Source organism: Pseudopodoces humilis, chromosome 4 (genome assembly GCF_049639895.1).
Source record: "Pseudopodoces humilis isolate 2021_Gansu_Grassland_sample_001 chromosome 4, ASM4963989v1, whole genome shotgun sequence".
NCBI lineage: Eukaryota > Metazoa > Chordata > Aves > Passeriformes > Paridae > Pseudopodoces > Pseudopodoces humilis.
The window spans coordinates 32,106,480-32,123,783 of record NC_142203.1 but is presented as its reverse complement, the minus strand read 5'-3'; the positions used below and the strand labels follow the sequence as shown (position 1 = coordinate 32,123,783).

The following is a 17,304-nucleotide window of genomic DNA, read 5'->3' as shown; positions in this document are numbered from 1 at the left end:
CCTAAATTTAATAATTTAAATGCCTGGAGATTTCACTGAGTATTTTTGTGAGATGAGCTTTCATTTAAAATGTAGAACCTGGGAGAAAACGCAAATTCTGAAAGAACCTTCTCTAAACCTAAGTATTAGGTTTCCAAAAATATAAACCCTGGAAAATAATCCTTTTAGATATTATAGGTATTCTTCCATTCACAAATCTTAATATAAAACCAATGAATGCTTCTGAACGTTTAGTCCTCTGAAACCATTAAGAAGATCATGATAAGCTTTCTCTCCTCCCACACTTCACTTTATCCTCTGCTAACAATGGCCACAGAGGAGACAAACTGGTAAGGATGCTTGAGGTATTTAGTAGGTGTTTAAATCCTACCTGCTGAAGTGAAACAAATGATTCATTTGCAAAGACCTTCCCCATCCCTTCATTTGCAAATGAACTTCCCCATCAGACAGACCCGTGCCAGACAGACCCATGCCAGAAGTAATCCATAAGTGAAACCCTGGGAATTTCTGCTATGTTGTAGTGTTATGGGACTACATCTACACTGGAATTTTCTGTGTTCTGGTGATGAGTCAGTATGTGTTTTTTACTAGAAGTATTTCCTTCCACAAAACTTAAGGACATCTTCCAGATATCTAAAATTCCACAACCAAAGTACTGGCAAACTCTAATGTCATGTCCTGCCTCAAGGTAAATTCACTGAATTTTAAGGTGTTTGGGTCTGAAAAATGAATGAAACAGGACAGCACGGCTTTCTTCTGTAAAGGAAATATACCTAAGAGAGTCTTATGGCTTCTTAGATGACTTGGTCTTCAATTACAGACTATCTAGGCTGACATCAAGGAGACATAGCCATAAGCTTCAACTGAACTTCACCATGGTGCCTGAACATTGTCTAGAAAGTACACAGCACACCTGGCCAATAGAAAGTGAGGCAGTTTCTTGAATCACATTTTAAGATGACAAATTTGAGGATTTCACTCTTCAAAAGCTATGCAGGGAAAGAATTTCAGAACTGGTATTATGAGAGCACAATGCTCTCAATTTAAAATCTCAGATTTCTTCTAGTTATTTTGTTTGGGCAGTGCCTTCTTTGGGGCAGAAAGCCCTGTATCGTGAATGGTTGCAACAGGTAATTGAAGCTTTTCCCCCAGCACTCCATTAGCCTGTGGATTTCCTGAAGTCCATCTGTTATCTGCTAAACTGCTATTAGATGAGCTGGAAAATACACCAAGCCCTAGTCCCATGCCATTAACTAATAACAGATAATGAAGAAATTTAAAAACTGGACAGTGATCATGACAAATTTGAATCTTATCCTTATGCATTTTAATTGGAAATATGTACCTGTATTAAGGAGAGGTTACTCTAGCACATGTGTAGAGTGGCATCATATGAAATGAACAGATTTTTACCAGCAGAATTTATCTAAAATATTTGAACATCTTGTAACTGAGAAATACCTGACTTATGGGAACAGACTCAACTTCACAGTAAAACCTGGCATTTTATACCATGGTTCCGCTTGTACCAGTTCTAAGTCTCTGAAAACCAAGTTTTTGTAATGAAAATGATTATTAAATACTAGTTTCAGTTGTACTATTAGACATTCACCTAAGACAAAGAATATGAAATGAAGAGCATTAGGCTTTTCTTATAGGATTTGCTGTGCTTTAAAACTTATTTTATTGATCCTAAAGTTACAAGATCAATTACTGACATTTTCTTGAGGATCAATCTTGGATTAAATGGCAAAATGAAGAAAAGGTTTTCATATGTACTATATCCAAAAGCAGAAACAGATTGCCGTCCTCATGTGAACATTCAGAAACCTTTTCTGATTATTAAACAGTATGTCTGAAATATATCCAAGTTATACCAGCCGCCATAGCGCTTTTTGGTGAACCAAAGAAGTCCTACAGTGAAATCAAACTTTGAGTAAAATCTGTACTACTTTAATACAATTTCCCTCTAACATAAATTTTTCCCTGTTTTTAGATTCATGTATATTCTGTCTGTCAATTACAATGCGAAGTATAAGTAAGATTTAAGCAAGGATGTTGGAGTGTGAAAATAATTCATGTGAATTGCTAATAGGCTGGTGGGAATAATTTTTTTCCACTTGGAGGCAAATCCTGTCTCATCAAAGACAGCAGACTTGATTTTCCACCTTAACTAGCCACTATTACCTGCAGAAGGGGCACAAAAGCTGTGAAGCAGTCTGCTACTAAATCAGTACTTCACTGTGACCAAAACAGTAGTAATGAGCCTATTCTTCCCTCCCATGGAACAGATGTGAGTAAAGCTGGAAACAAATTAAAACAACAAGCCATAGGGCAAAAATAAGTCTTGTCATTATTTCAGGTAGGCAAAATGGAGATTTGATAGCACATACAAGTTTCTCTTCCGTTCTCCATGATTTTGCTGCTTTAGGCAGAAGCCTTGCAGCTATCACCCTTCAGTGACATGAACTGATCAGGTTTGCATTCACCTTGACAATACTGTGATGGAGAATGGGAAATAAAGGGACAGTATAGGTCTTCTCAGGTAATTAACCTAAGCTCCAATGCTTCCCACACCAGCCTATTTTCAATTTTGGCACAGTATAGTTTATACACTCTAACATTATTGCTCAGAAGATAGAATGATGATTCAGGTTTACTAAAAACAGCTTCACAATACTGCAATCATGCCTGTGAAGCTTCATTTCATATCCTGTATTTGTAAGTTTCTTCTCACTGAGAAATAAATTTGTGTGGTGTTTTGTGTTTTATCAGAAAAGTTAGTCACCAGATACCTGAAACACTGATATACCATCTTTAATAAAACATGGCTTGTTTGGTCAATTTGCCTGCCAATTTCTTTTCCTACTTTTAAAAACGTGTATAATACCATAGGTGACCTCCCTTAATACTGCTATCCATACAGATCACAAATAACTGAGAAATAATATGCCACTGCTGCATCCTGTCATGCCAGAAGATCAAGATTACTTTGAAGATTATTTAGAGTAGGTGTTACATATAATTTGTGCCCAGATCCACTGAAGTCAACGAAACAACGCCTACTGGCTTCTGTGGGAGTCTGATTTGGACATTATTCTGGCAATCTGTCCACCACTAAATGAAACTATTCCAGGGGATAAAAGCCCAAATGAAGAAAAGTAGAAATTTGGGAACTAAAACTGAGCCACAAATAAATATTCTAATTCAATGGCATCCTGAAAAGACTTAAATCAAACACAAACACACCTACACAGGCATGTACACACACATACATACAAAAAAAAGTTATGACTTTAACAATCTTAAAAATCCATAGTCTAAAATTGTTTACATTTAAACAATTGAGTATAATAGGTAGCTTTCTTGACTTTCCATTTATTTCCCTGAGCACTGATCTTTGGAACATCTGGAGTTTCAGAATTGTCTAGCTCATAATTCCTAAAATAATTATCTTAAGTATAATGCTGTCTTTTTATGACAAAAAATCAATTCCTTAAGTAAAACTAGGATACATCTTCCATGAACTACAATGTATGTAGCCAATTTTTAAAAAAACCAACAACTATTGTTACGCATCTGCATCTGTATTTAGGCACCTAGCTGGTTCGTCTGTTTTTCAAAATCACTCTGCAGTCTAGCAGTTCCCATTTAATTCAGTATCAGGTACTGTGCTCTCTCATAAACTCATTCAAATGGAGACCTCCGCAAGAATTCAGGCTTTCTGCTTTAGTTAGTAATTTTGCAGAATCCCATTTGTATGAGCAATAAGGTATGCTATGGAACTGGTCTTGTGCCTAAATCAATATTATAGGCAAAGATTACAGCACCTCTCACTTTCCCGTAAGGGGTTAAGAAGGTGCATCTGCAGAGAGGCAGCATAAAATCAGTCTTCAGTACTAAAATGGGACTTAGCTAGGGCATATGTTTTAGACAGGCATTCCACACCAGGAAATCTGCTGGCCAAAAGGAACTCTATTTTAAATTTCTGCTATTTAGAACTACTTGACAAATTGGCAACTGCTGCTTTTCACTCCCTTCTCTAGATTAGAGCTTTAATCGTGAGCTTCACAGACATCAGTTTGCAACTTTAAAGACTTTTCAGGCATTCTGCATTTTAGATTGTACAAAGTGTGCAAGTCAAAACATTTTAGAAAACAACAGTGCAGAGATATTTGAATATTTTAGAATCAAATCTCTCTCTCCAGTTCTAAGGCTGCAAATTACGTCAGCCTCTCTGCAGCTAAAAAGTTCAAAATAATTTTCCATGAACCACAGAAATAGACTGTAACTTTGCATACTCTTAACTCTCTCTCCACTCACTGTCTCCCCTCCTCTTCCACATTCCCCCCACCCCCCCCAGCCCCGGGAAGCTGATACACTGGCATTTTGTAGCAGGCTCCAAACACAGGATTAACAAAAAGGTTATTTTGTAATACTTCATTTCAATATGCCTTAACTGGGGGAGGGGGTATTGAACCAAATGCAACCAGGGGAGTTGCTCTTTGGTTCTTCGAGCAACGTGAAATCAAGCCTTTGTCTGTTCTCAGATGATGTAATAAAATGTGCCGCATCTGATTCTCTTTAATTACCACTTTTTTATACTATCTGGTACTGGCATTCCAAAGCAGAATCCAAAAGGAGGATTTAGCATTTTTCTCTTTGCAGAAACCCTTTTTAATACCTCAAAGTTAATGAAGAGTTAACAGCAAATGATCCCATCACTTCCCCCTCCCCCTTTTCAGAAATTAGACTGGCCTTTTTTTAAATAAACAAACAAACCAACCAACCAACCAACCAAATAAAAATCCTTGCTTTAAAATAGGAGTGTAAATACTGTTTTGAAAACACATTTGGAAGATGTCTTCCAGGATGGTTTATATTTTTTTTTTTTTATCCTTTAAAACTGTGAGTACTGCACCAGTTAAGGCTGTTTACAATATATATATTTTTCAAATAAAACTTTTAATATTCAAGCTTACCAGATTGATGAATTGTAACAGGTAAAATGGAACTCTTTACAAGGTAAACCATGTAGTTGTACAAAATAGAATTATACCTTTCACCTGTGCAAAACAAAAAGAAATCCTGCCTTGCATTAAAAACACAGAACCTGTTTACAAAAAGGAATGTGTACTACATTTGGACTTCCTTTTTAACTGCCATATCCTAGCAACATCTCAGTTATTTTAGTAAAGGAACTAATCATCAATTTTAAACTGCAGTGAATTTACCAAACATTTTCACTATAGACTTCTGAAAGCTTTTACAGTAAGAAGTTATCAACAAAAGCAGGCACGTTAGTGTACAAAAACGTTGTTGATTTTTTTCCTGTTTCTTTTTCAAAGTGCAGGTTTTTCTCAATGTGCATCTTACAAGACCAACGAATGTTTTAACTCACTAAATCTTAAAACAGAACTCAATTCTCCCAAGGAGTAGTGTAAACGTTAAAGATCCCCAATACACCTCTAGTAAACGTGACACAAATGTCTCTGCGTTGTTTAGAAATTTAGCTCTTTTGAGAGGTAAAGAAGCTTCATGACACCTTTTCCTTACACTGGCTGGTTATCATAAATGGGTAACTCTGGACTGCTAAAGCTGGAGACTGATGAATCACTTGAAGGGAACTAAACTTGGCTACAGAGGAGAGGCGACGGGAGGAACCAACCCTTAGGCGTTTCTTGCGCAGCCTTCGGAAAATTCAGCCGTCGGCGGAGGAAGGGTCGGTGTGGGGGAGGGAAGGGGGGGAAGGAAGGGGAAAGCAGGGAGGGAGGGAGGGAGGAGAAGCTTCCGCAGAGCCAGAGGCACGGCGGCACGCCGCCCGTGTCCCGCTGCGCCCGCGGCGGCGGGACCATCCCGTCGGTGGTGCGAGAACTGTCCCCGGGCCCCGCACTGCTGGCGGGCCCGCTCCTGGCTGTCACGGCGATCCGGGGGGCCGGGCGGGGAGCCGGGCGTCTCGGCGGCGGTCGGCGCTAAGTGCCGTGAGCGCAGGGCTCCCCGGGGTAGATCTCCTCGTAGGCGGGGGGCTGCTCGCTGGGCAGAGGGTAGCAGTAGGGGTAGGAGGCGTTGAGCTCGGGGTCCAAGGGCGAGTAGCCGGGCAGCTCGACGGAGGGATGTCCGCCGCAGTGCACCTCCACGCCGGCCTCGTCGAAGACGTGGAAGACGCCCACGTTGATGTAGGAGACGGCCTGGAAGGGGCAATCCCCGGGGCTGAGCTCGGGCTCGCCGCCGGAGAAGAGGGAGCCCTGGCTGTGGCGCGGCGCCCGCCGCCCGCCGCCGCCGCCGCCCCTTCGCCGCCGCCGCCGCCCGCCCGCCGCCGCCGCCGCCGGGGCCGCTCGCCGCCGCCGCCGCCTCCGTCCGCGCTGCTGCGCGGCTTTGTAGTTCTTGACAAGAAGCAGGTTGAGCAGGCCCAGGAGGCACTCCAGAGCGTTGAAAACGGTGGAGAGCACCAAGCCTTGCTGGTAGTCCCGCAGCTTCTGGCAGCGGAGCGCCGCGGCGGTGCCGTCGGGGGCCGCTGGTCCGCTCCGCGGGCGGGCCGCGCCGCCGGGCTGCAGCAGGCAATAGTGCGAGTACTTCCTCTCCACCAGCGACACGGTGTCGCCGTCGATGGCGGCGCCGGCGAAGGCGCTCAGCACGCCCAGCATGAACACCAGCACCCCCAGAAGCAGGAAGTTCTGCCGCCCCCCGGGCGACGCCTTCTCCACCGGCCCCGACGGCGCGGCCGCCGCCTCCGCCCCGCCGGGGCCGCCGCTCGCCGGGGCCGGGTCGCCGGCCGGGGGCAAAGCAGAGGCCGGTGCCGGTGCTGGGGCCGGTGCCGGAGCCGGCGCCACGGGCGCCTCGTCGGGCGGGCGACAGCAGAGCAGCGCAGCGGCGAGCAGCGAGAGGCCGGCGGCCAGCAGCAGCCCCGAGTAGAAGGCGCCGGCGGCGGTGCCCAGGCGGAAGGGCTCGCCCTTGAGCTCGGAGCCCAGCGAGAAGCACTTGAGGCCCACGGCGGCGGCGCTGAGGGCGCAGGCGAGCAGGAGGCAGCTGGAGAGCGCGGCGCAGGCTCCCCGCACGCTCCACTTCATCCTCCGCGCCGCCGCCGCCGCCGCCGCCCCGCCGTCCGCCTCATCCTCCTCCCGCGGCCCCCCCCGGCCCCGCGGCGGGGGCGGGGCGGCGCGGGGCGGCCATGCGAGCGCGGCGCCCCCCGACGGGGCGGCTGCGCTCCGCTCCGCTCCGCACGGCAGGCAGCTGCCGGCCGCAGTGAGCCGGGCGCGGCGAGCGCGCAACGCTCCCCCCACCGCCTCCCGGTCGCCGCCGCCTCCTCGTCCCCGCCCGCCCTCTCTTACCGCGGCGGCTGCGGGGAGGCGATTAATTATGGATGGGAGCCGCGGCGGGCGGGGGGACGGAGGGGGCGGCCCACCGGGCCGTCGCGGGTGGTAGGGGCAGAGTACGACCCCCGGTGAGGCCGGGGGCGACGGAGCTGCCCAGCCCTCCCCTCCCACCTGCGTGGTGCGGGGGGGCCGCACGTCGCCCTCCGGCCGGCCCCGCACCGCGGAGCGCGGGTCTGGACGCGCGGCTCGGGCAGGGGGTGGCGGGGGTTTTAACACCCCCGCGGGTTCTGTTGCCGAGGGCTGCTGCTTGTCTCCGTGTTCCTGCCTTCTTTCCCTCTCTTAATTTTATTTATTTATTACTTATCTCTTGCGCTCGCCAGGAGGCCGGCGAGCCGCCGTGCATCGCTGTGACCGCGTTGCGGTGTGTCGGCGGCTCTGGTGCAGCGAGCGAGCGGACCGAGCCCCAGCGCCGCGCCGGGTCCTCCGGGCCCGCGGGGGCGGCGGTCCCCAGCAGCCCTCTTTATTTCGTGCACCGCCGATGAACCGCTGTGGGATTGCACCCCGTGGGCAGCGGGGCTCGAGGGACGAATGGCCACGGCGGCACCCTCGGTACGCCCCGTCCGGGAGCGCCTGCAGCGCCGAGGCTGGGAGCCGGTTTGGGGTGGTGCCCCGGTAGATGGTGGCCCCGCGACTCCTCGGGAAGCAGCTGCAGTGGCCTTCTGAGGGAGAGGTTGGAACCTCAGCCTCGGAGCGGGCAAGTCCCGCAAGGGATTCTTGAGGAAGGCTCTTCCTCGCTAGTCCCTTTTTCTTCCGGGAAGCTGTAGCCTTTCTGTTCCCCCATTTTCCCTATCTGCCGTGCGCACGCCAGCCTTGCTGGGTATTTTTAGCCGGCGCCGCTGATTAGCATTCAGGGGAGCAAGCGAGAGAGAGAAAGCAGTTTTCCAAATCGTTTTCTCTTCCAGCAGCGCAAGTGCACCTGTTGGTGGCAGGAGGGGTGTGTGTGGCGTTATCCGGTGTTCAGCTTTCTGCAGAGACGCGACCTTGCTCCCTCTGTCCCGCCGGGGTAGACCCTGTTGGCACCTCCCTGAGGAGCAGCAGCACACAGCTGTAATCTCGGGCAGAGGGGTACAGGTCTCCTTTGCAGCAGCTGCTCCCCGCGAGAGAGGTTTCTGGGCCCTCCATGCCTCCATGGGGCAATGGTCCTCTCACGGACACTTGGTGGGAGGCTGTCCTGACTGGAGTCCAGCTCTCTAAGGCTGCACCTTCCAGAAGCATTGTTGGCTCAGTATCAAAAAGTATCAAAAGGATGTGCCATCCTGCCCCATAGGACCACACAGACAAAAGAAAGGGAATTTTTCTCTCTCCCTCCTGTTCACAAAGGGCCCATGGAACACTGAGTATGTGAGAAGACACAAAAGTCCTGACCAGCCTTCTTGTGTCCCTTGAGAAAAGGGTTGCTGGGTATATCATGCCCAGTCATCCTTAACTCTTCTTCTTCCCAGGCTGTCCCTTACCTTGAGGAGTGAGTCTGTTGGCCTGCTCATCTGTGGCCATGTGAAGATTTTGCTATAGGAGCTGTGATTTTGGCTCTGCTTGTGATGAGTGCCTGGACTGCTGTGGAAGACCTTCAGGTGCTGGAAAAGAACTCACTCCATCACTCTTAAAAAGTGAATGCATAGAGGACACACAGGATTTTATGAAGTATAGCACACACCTTCTGGAATACCTGCTGAGCATCAAAATACTGCTTCAGAAAGCATGTGTGAATCTCAATCCAGCTGTTAATCCAGAGGACCCTGGTACAAACACTCTGTGAGGAGATGTAGTTAGCGGGAAGTAAACACTTAGTGAACTTATTATATGTAGAATGGGAAAAGTGCCTTTACTCCCTGGCACACAACGTAAACTTATGTGTGAGGGAAACGTGTGATTTGTATAATTTGATTATCAAGACTTTAAAAAATGAACTATTTCTTGTGAATGGTGAAAACTTTAACACTAAATAAATACAAAACTAAGAAAAGTTCTAAGCCTTTATGTATCAATTTATTACTCAGCCTTTAACTTACAGTGGTTAGATAGGAAAAAGCAAACCTTCCATTGGCAACAAATTGTTTGCTTTTTGTACAAAGCATTTATTGATGTTTCTTTCCATTTTGGCAACTGTCAGAAGTGGCCAGCAAGGCTTCTCCAGTATGGTTCTTCCGGTGTTCCTACAGCTGTTTCAGGTGTTCAGTCTTCCTCATCCTGGATGTCATCTTCTAAAGAAAGGACATTTTCTTCCCTGTGTTTGTGATAGGAGACTGATCTTTGATTGCTATGCATTGTGAGAGGCCAGACTAACACCCAAAATTAATAATGTAATTAATAATTCTGCTGTACCTTTTAACTCCTCCTGTGGAGCAGCTTGCTAATGTTAATCTTTTCCACATCTTACCTGCTTCTCCCCAAAACACCTCTTTGCCTTCCAAGCACCAATATGAAAAGTCAGAAGTTCCACTGCCAACTTGTTTCACCACATTATTTATTATTCATAAACTTCCTGTGTTTCACTGCCACTCTGAATTAGCCCAGTTTTTCACCAGATTATTTTCAGCTTTGCACTGTGACACATTTTCAGTAACAGGATACTTTTTAAACACTCACATATACATACACATACACATAGACACACAGTATGGTTGTTAGTATATCCTGCACACTGAAGGTCAGCTTCCTTGGATAACAGGTCTAAAACCATTTAAATTATATTGTTGCATTAATAATAATAGACATAAGACTCCGTAAAACATCTATCTATATACCTATACCGAATAATTTGTTGATGACTGAATTGGCATTATTGTAAAAAAAAAAAGGGCTGACCTACCACTGCAAACAAAGGTCACTGAAGAGGTCTCTGGACCCCAAAGAACAATGCTGATCACCTCAGTCCTAGCTAGTGGCCCCTTACAGTACAGTTAGGATATCCATTTGGGTGTTCATAGCTGACCTCTGTGTGCCTAATTCCTCGGCCCGGTTTGCCTGTTGAAAAAAGAGTATCTGTGTGCAACAAAAGGTGGGAGAACTGCAAGCCACTTGGCCACATCAGTCTGTCACATAAATTAGTTGCTGCAGGTAGTTTTGAGTTTCTGGCAGCTGTTTTATCACTCAGCTTTATTAGTCATGCTTTCCTTTTCCAAAATTTATAAGTTGTTTTCAAGATTTATTCTGACGGGCTTTGGAGCAAGTGTATAAGGTTTTGTAGAACAACGCCAACCTGGAACGTATGTTCCCAACAGTCTCTTCACAATCATAGTCTGGGCTTTCTGTGTGTTGCAGTGGTAGTCATTTATGGCCAGTTCCTGTCTCCAAAGAGGCGTAGCAGATCTTTGGTTCAAAGTTTTGTTTGGCTCACAGGGGAGCTGAGGGAGCTCTGCTTGGTGGGTTGGGTGCCTTGCTGGGAGTAGGCACTGGCATAACCAGCAGTGAGGGCTTGCTTTGCTTACTGTGCACGGAACTGGATGTTTTCAGCAATGTGCAGATCAGGCTCTTAACTTTTTGTAGTGGCTCAGTGGCACAAAGGACAACAGAGCTATTAATTATTTGCACTCTAGGCTTGAAGCTAAAATGCGTGCTTGTAAAATAGATGGAGATCCTCAGCTTATGCCACCAAAGTGCAAAACATTGCATTATTTTATTGTCTGCCTCTTCTCCCACACTGTGTTTATGGTAAGATATATGTGTTGTTATTTCTGTGCCAGTTTGACAAATGGTTGTCATAGCTTTGACTATTCAGTCATGATGGCTGTGTAACCTACCATAACTTACTCTATTTCCTACTACTTCTTACTTTTTTCCTGTTTCCATAGGGGACATTATGGACTGTGAAATCTTGCAATAATTGCTCTACATGCAGTTACTAAAAATACATTAGAAATTAGAAATTTGAAACTCTGAAGGTAAAACCCATTGTATTTATTTCTGTTTCTTCTTCTTTCCCATTTACAAGTTCCACAAGTGTATTTCTGTGTGCTTGAGCCTGCTGTTCTCTAATTTTCACAGTATTTTATGGGAAAGACTTATCTCTGCAGGGAATTTATGGAGAACACATGCTGGAAAAAGACCCACATAAGGCTACAAGTCTGGACCTAACTGGTCGCTGGGTCAGTGATGAAAAAACATCTGCAAATGCTGCTTCAATGGGTGACATTTCAAATAGGAAACAGAGAGGCTGGGAAGAAAATATAAGGATTCAAAACAGAGAAAGCAAAGCCTATACTAGAAGCTGAACATGTAAGGCTTTCCTGGCAACTGCTAGTGCTAGGAGCTTTGGAATAAGGGAAAAAATGTTTGAGAAGTTAGGGTTTTAAGAGCAATAAGGTGATTTCACTCTAAGATTATGGTGTAATTTAGGTTGGAAGGGACCATAAGAGGTGCCCAGTCAGACCTGCTCAGGCAGACATATCTCTGAGGTTGGACTGGGTTGCTTGGGGCTATTTGATACTCTTTGATGCATTACTTAAACAAGGACTTCTTTACTAATGTCGCAAAATTGTTAAATTAAGGCAAATTTTCTGGAAGCTTACAGTTTCCTAACTGCTGTTCGAATGATGGGACCTGGGTGGTATTTTATTATGTTGCTTCTAGGAAGCTGGTAAGTTGATCATAAAAGATTGTTGAACACTGCCAGCCAAAAGGTGTCTCAAAGTCCTTCTCTTTGGGCTCTCGGATTATTTTGAAATGTGTTTCTGTTTAGGTTTTTGGTTCAGTCTGCATATTTGATATATTTGAAATCCCATATCTTTGAAATCGGTGTTGTACTAAGGCTTAAGACTGACACATCTCTTAGCTTCTACTTAGGCCTTCATCACAGGACCTGAGCAGCAATCATACATCTGTGCTTTGTCTTCTGCTGAGCAATGACTGTGATAATAAAAATATTAAGAAGTTTGAAAGGTCCATATGGTTTTGTGGCTTAACCCCAGCCAGCAACCAGGCACCATGCAGTCACTGTCTCACTCCACCACCACTGGGACTGGGGAGAGAACTGGAAGGGTAAAAGGTAGAAAACTTGTGGGTTGATATAAAGATGGTTTAATAGAGGAAGGAAAAACTGTACACACAAGGAAAGAAAAATAAGGAATTAATTCACCACTTTCCATGGGCAGGCAGGTGTTCAGCCATCTCCAGGACAACAGGGCCCCATCACACTTGACAGTGACTTGGGAAGACAAACACCATCACTCCAAATATGCCCCACTCTTTCTCCTTCTTCCCCCTGCTTTAAATTTTGAGCATGATGTGAAATGGACTGAAATATCCCTTTGGTCAGCTTGGGTGACCTGTCCTGCTATGTCTCCTCCCAGCCTCCGATGTATCCCCACCTTCCTCTCCAGCTTGGCAGTATGGGAAGCAGAAAAGGCTCTTGTTCTCTGTAAGCTCTGCACAGCAATAACAAAAACATCTCTATGTTATCAACTCTGTGTTCAGGACAAATCTGAAACACAGCCCCGTATTTGATACTGTGATAAAAATTAACTCTATCCAAGCCAAAATCAGCACAGCAGGGTTTATTCCAGGTTTAGGGGAAGGGGGGCTAAGTTTCTAATTTGGAGAAAAGGGTTACTTTGCTATGTGTCATGTAATTTGATATTGTACTCTCCTCTGTTTCTCTGTTTGTCATTGTCAGGACAATGAACCTGTTTGCATCTGAGGGGAGGAAGGACTGTGTGTGCATCGGGTGAGTTGAGATGGATCAGATGCTGCTTTAACTTATTCAAGAGGGTGTCTTGTCAGTCTCACCTGCCCACGTCCAAATTCTAGGTACTGGACTTGACACAGGGATCTTGAGTACTCTCTACTGATGCTGCTTTGTCTGAGAGGAGACTCTCCTCAGAAGATGCTGTACTTCTGAATTTCTGTGCACCTGAATTGCATTTCATTCATTGGCTGTTTAATATCAGGGCATAACTTGCTCTTTAAAGAGGGACTAGAAGTCACCTTCTAGTGAATGCTATACTAAACTTTGTTGCCTGTTGGGATGCTTCTTTTTTAGCCTAAACGACCTTGAATTTTCTACAGAAGGGAATTTCTAGGCAGGAGTGGAGGGGGAGAGAAGGTTCCCCACTCCAGCGAGACTCCTGAAAGTGTACATTAATATCTTCTTCAGTCAGAATAATAGGGAAATCATTCTGCCTGGGGCTGCCTTGTAAGCAAAAGTCATGTGCTAGGAAGGTGTAGCTCACTTGCATCATGATTTCTTCCTTTGTATATTGAGACAAGGAATAATCTGGCTGGTTCTTGAATACAAAGAGCATGGTGAGTCTGCCTTCCTGTAGATCTACACACATCTACAGCTTAGGAAGTACCTCCCTGCTGCTTGAGGGCTCAGCGTGGCTGTTGCCTGAATGATGCCTACATATTTTTTTTTTTATGGTGGAGCTGTGGTTTCTGCTATGGCTTGGTAACAAAACTGCTGTCCTAGCTGCCTGTCACAGCTTGTTTCTCCTAGAGGTCTCAGTCCCTATCTCAGCTGCTCGTCTGGTCTTTTCCTAGCTTGCAATTACAAGTGATCCCCACCAAAGTGCAGCCTTTTCCCTGTCAGTCCCCGACTTCCCCATGGGGGCAGTTGACTTTCCATGGACACAGGGTAACATGGGGCTTTCCTTGATTCACGGGAACATTTGTAAACTGCTTTTAAAGGGCTGGTAAGCTTAAACTTTTGTCAGGGGACATAAATTCATTGTATCAAAGTCTGCAGAACCACTGGAAATATTTTCAGATTAAAAAGACTGGAAATTATTAGCAAATGCTGAAACACAAGTGACTTCGTAAGGCAGTGTGTAAGGCTGCTGGTCTTGCATACATCATGCGCCTGTCATGGCACCCATGAACAACTCCCACTTCTCTCTAGAATTCTTTGCCTGCCTGTTGGAAGACTGTGCTGAGCCTGATAGCTCTGATGATTTGAAACTGCCTGTCTCAGTGCTAAGTGTATTTTATGGTCAGCTTGCACACATTTGTTCTGTGCCAGCATTGTCCTTTAACTTAAATGGCTCTTCTCCTTCTCTGATGTTTACTCTCTGGATGTATTTATAGACAGCAAACACACTCCCTCCGAGATTTCATTTTGCTAAATAGGCCAGATCTTTTTTATTTTTCTTTTTTTTCCCCCTTTGTATTAAAAACTCTTTATACTCTGCAGTTTGACTTCATCCCTAAGCACATAAGCAGGACAGTATGCTGTACCTTTCATGATCTTACCAAGGCCTTGAATGATGGTATTACAGCTTCTTCATCTCCAGTGGAATGTCCTTGTCCAATTTTCCTAGAATTTTTGATTGCTTTTTCCCATAGGAGGCTATACTTGTACTTAGTGCACCTCATTCTTTGCCTTCCACCCAGCTGCGGGGCTGCCAGTTGGGGGCACTGATGACCTTTCCTCTTAATTGGCTGTTTCCCCTCAAATTCCTGTTAGTACCTTAAGGTAATTCAATTTTTTTCTTTCTGGTATTTTGAACTCCCTCTCTGTTGAAAACACCATTGTGCCTCCCACTACTCAAATAACCTTATTTTTTTTCCTCAGTTGGCAGATTTTTTCCCCCCAGTGTCCTTTGTTATATAAATCTGCCCCTCTGGTTTGGAGGTTGGTTTCCAGTTCTCTGTGTTACAATTTTCTGTCTATTCCATGTTGTTTGTTCCCTCCTTGAGCCTCTCTTTGCCCTTCTTTGTCATGTTAGGCTTGCTGCTCCTTTCTTCTTGACCATCACAGCTCCTTCTGCTTAATTCTCCTTTTCATTATCTGGGTACCAGCAGCAGCTCACCTCTAATGTGAGGTACTCACCTCATTCCTCTGAAGAAAGTCTTTCTTCACTGTATGTTTTCTGCTCTTTGACCAGCACTAAAGATCTATGCTGTCCCATATGTCTTCAGCCATCTTCTCCTTTTTTTTCTTTTCCTCGGTCATGGCTGCATATTCCTATTTGAATTTGAAGAGTGTTTGTCAGGGATTCTTTTTCATACTCAGGAGTGCTGTAAAGGATGCTTGGCATGCCTAATCTTCTCCTCTGCTCTTGATGTCTACAGATTTTTAAGGTCTTCCCATCACTGCCGTGATTTCAGACTTTTGCCTTCATTTTCTAAAGCATGAAGAACACTTAGAACTTAATTTCTGTTGCTGGATCCCTTCATTCCTGTCTATTGACTCTTTAAATTCCTCACTCAGTTGTCAAGGTAATTTTTTCTTCAGTTGCTATGTCAGAGAATTACAGTTCTTTCCCTAGGTCTGATCTTACTGTCTTCATTGTGGGTCTGTGTTATGAGTGAGTTATCTTTTCCATCATTTGGTAGGCAATGGTCTTCTCTGGTGGCAAAAAAACTTGGACAAAATTGCAGGTTTCAAAGCTGAAGTACTGCACCGGTAATTCTTTTTCCTTGGCTAAGAAAAACCCATCTGAAGCCTTGGAGCTGACAGCTAAGGGAAACTGATTGATATGAATCCATCATGTACTCCAGCTTTGCTTTGGAGGAGAGAGAATGGTTCTAGGTGCATGAAACCCTTTTCCTATAGGAGTCACAGTGAGTGAACACTTAAATATAGGAGATGTTGGTACTACATAGCCATAGGCCTTTGTAAGGGTGTCTGAGGTATCTTCAGGCCCTTATCATCTTCCTGGGGACATGTTGATATAATTTGTCTTGGGCAAGCTCTCAAGGCCCAGCAAGGTAAGGTGAAAATCCTGCAAGGACTCAACAATCTCCAGCTCTTTACTGGGGATGTGGTCCAATTCCCCTTTCACCTCATAAAGGTCTTGCTAAATCAGAAGTCTGTGCTGTGTCCCACCATTACCATTTTGTAAAATAATTCATCTGGTGATGGGTTTGGTTATTACTTTTTCCCTTCTCCAAGCCTGCTCCCTTGGCAGTCCCAGTTCAGGTGGCTGTACTCAAATACATAGTTTTTCTGATGCAGGACATCAGGCAGTGGTTTTGGGACACATTTGGACCTGACCATTAGGTCACCAGTTGCACCTCCTTTGGTGACCTAGAACAGGAGCAGCTTGCTGACAGAGACAGGATAGTGTTTCTTGGCATCTTTGTCCACATGATCTGGCAGTGACATTTTGTGTTAGCCTGTGGGGACTGCAGATCCCAGAGTCTGAGATGAGGGTTTGTGCCTGTGGGCACAGCTGGGTGGTCAGGCCCAGGTGCTCTCCATGGGGTGGGCCTGGAAGGAGGAAGGTGGTGGGTTTCTTTCAGCAAGTGAGTGTGTGGAGAGAAGGGAGTCCAGGGCAGTCACAGATACTGCCAGAAAGATGGTGTGAGCAGTTGCTGCTCTTCAGCAGTTGGCACTCCCTGCTTTTGCTTTCGGGCACATCTATTATGTTTTTTCTTTAAAACTTCATCATAGTGTTCCCTGTGTGCTGTTTGTAGTTATTAAACATACTTGTTTTGAGATAACTCTCTGCAATATGTTACATACATAATTAGGTATAATTAACTTCAATTAACCATATTAAGCTTTGCAACACTTCTCCTGCTATATTTTGAAGCTGGCTTATGACTAACAAATCCACATTTGCAGGTTCAGGTTATACAAACTCATACATATTCCAGGTGTTTACTTCTTCCTTTCAGTACTATGCCTTTGAATTCAATAATTTGTTGTTCAGTTGTCTGCATAATTAACTCGCAGCTTGTAGGACTCTGAATGCAGGATCCTCATAGTGCATCATTGGTGCTTTTCACATGATGCTTCTGGGAGCTGCTGATCATGACAGCATCTCAGTGCCTATTTTACAACTCCCTGCCTTGCCAAAGCTGGTTAGATGAGTATGTGCTATGTTTGACAAAGGCCCAAGTGCCACACATGGTGAATAAGCCTTCACCTTTCTGATTTAACCACTGAGCCAGAATTCTGGATTTTATTCTCTTTGAAGTCTGCCTGTCCCTATTTTTTCTTTTTGGTATTAATTTTGTTGCTTTTGTTGCTCTTGCTGGAAAGTGCTCT

The 17,304-nt window shown here is 45.3% G+C and overlaps 1 protein-coding gene across 1 annotated transcript; it reads right to left on the bottom strand.

The window, feature by feature from the left end:
- Positions 1-1,808: 1,808 nt before the first annotated feature.
- Positions 1,809-7,067, bottom strand: TMEM271 (transmembrane protein 271). The gene has a single exon (XM_088054276.1). It carries the CDS (start codon positions 7,065-7,067, stop codon positions 5,973-5,975), a length of 1,095 nt encoding a protein of 364 aa, XP_087910402.1. The 3' UTR covers positions 1,809-5,972.
- Positions 7,068-17,304: the final 10,237 nt, after the last annotated feature.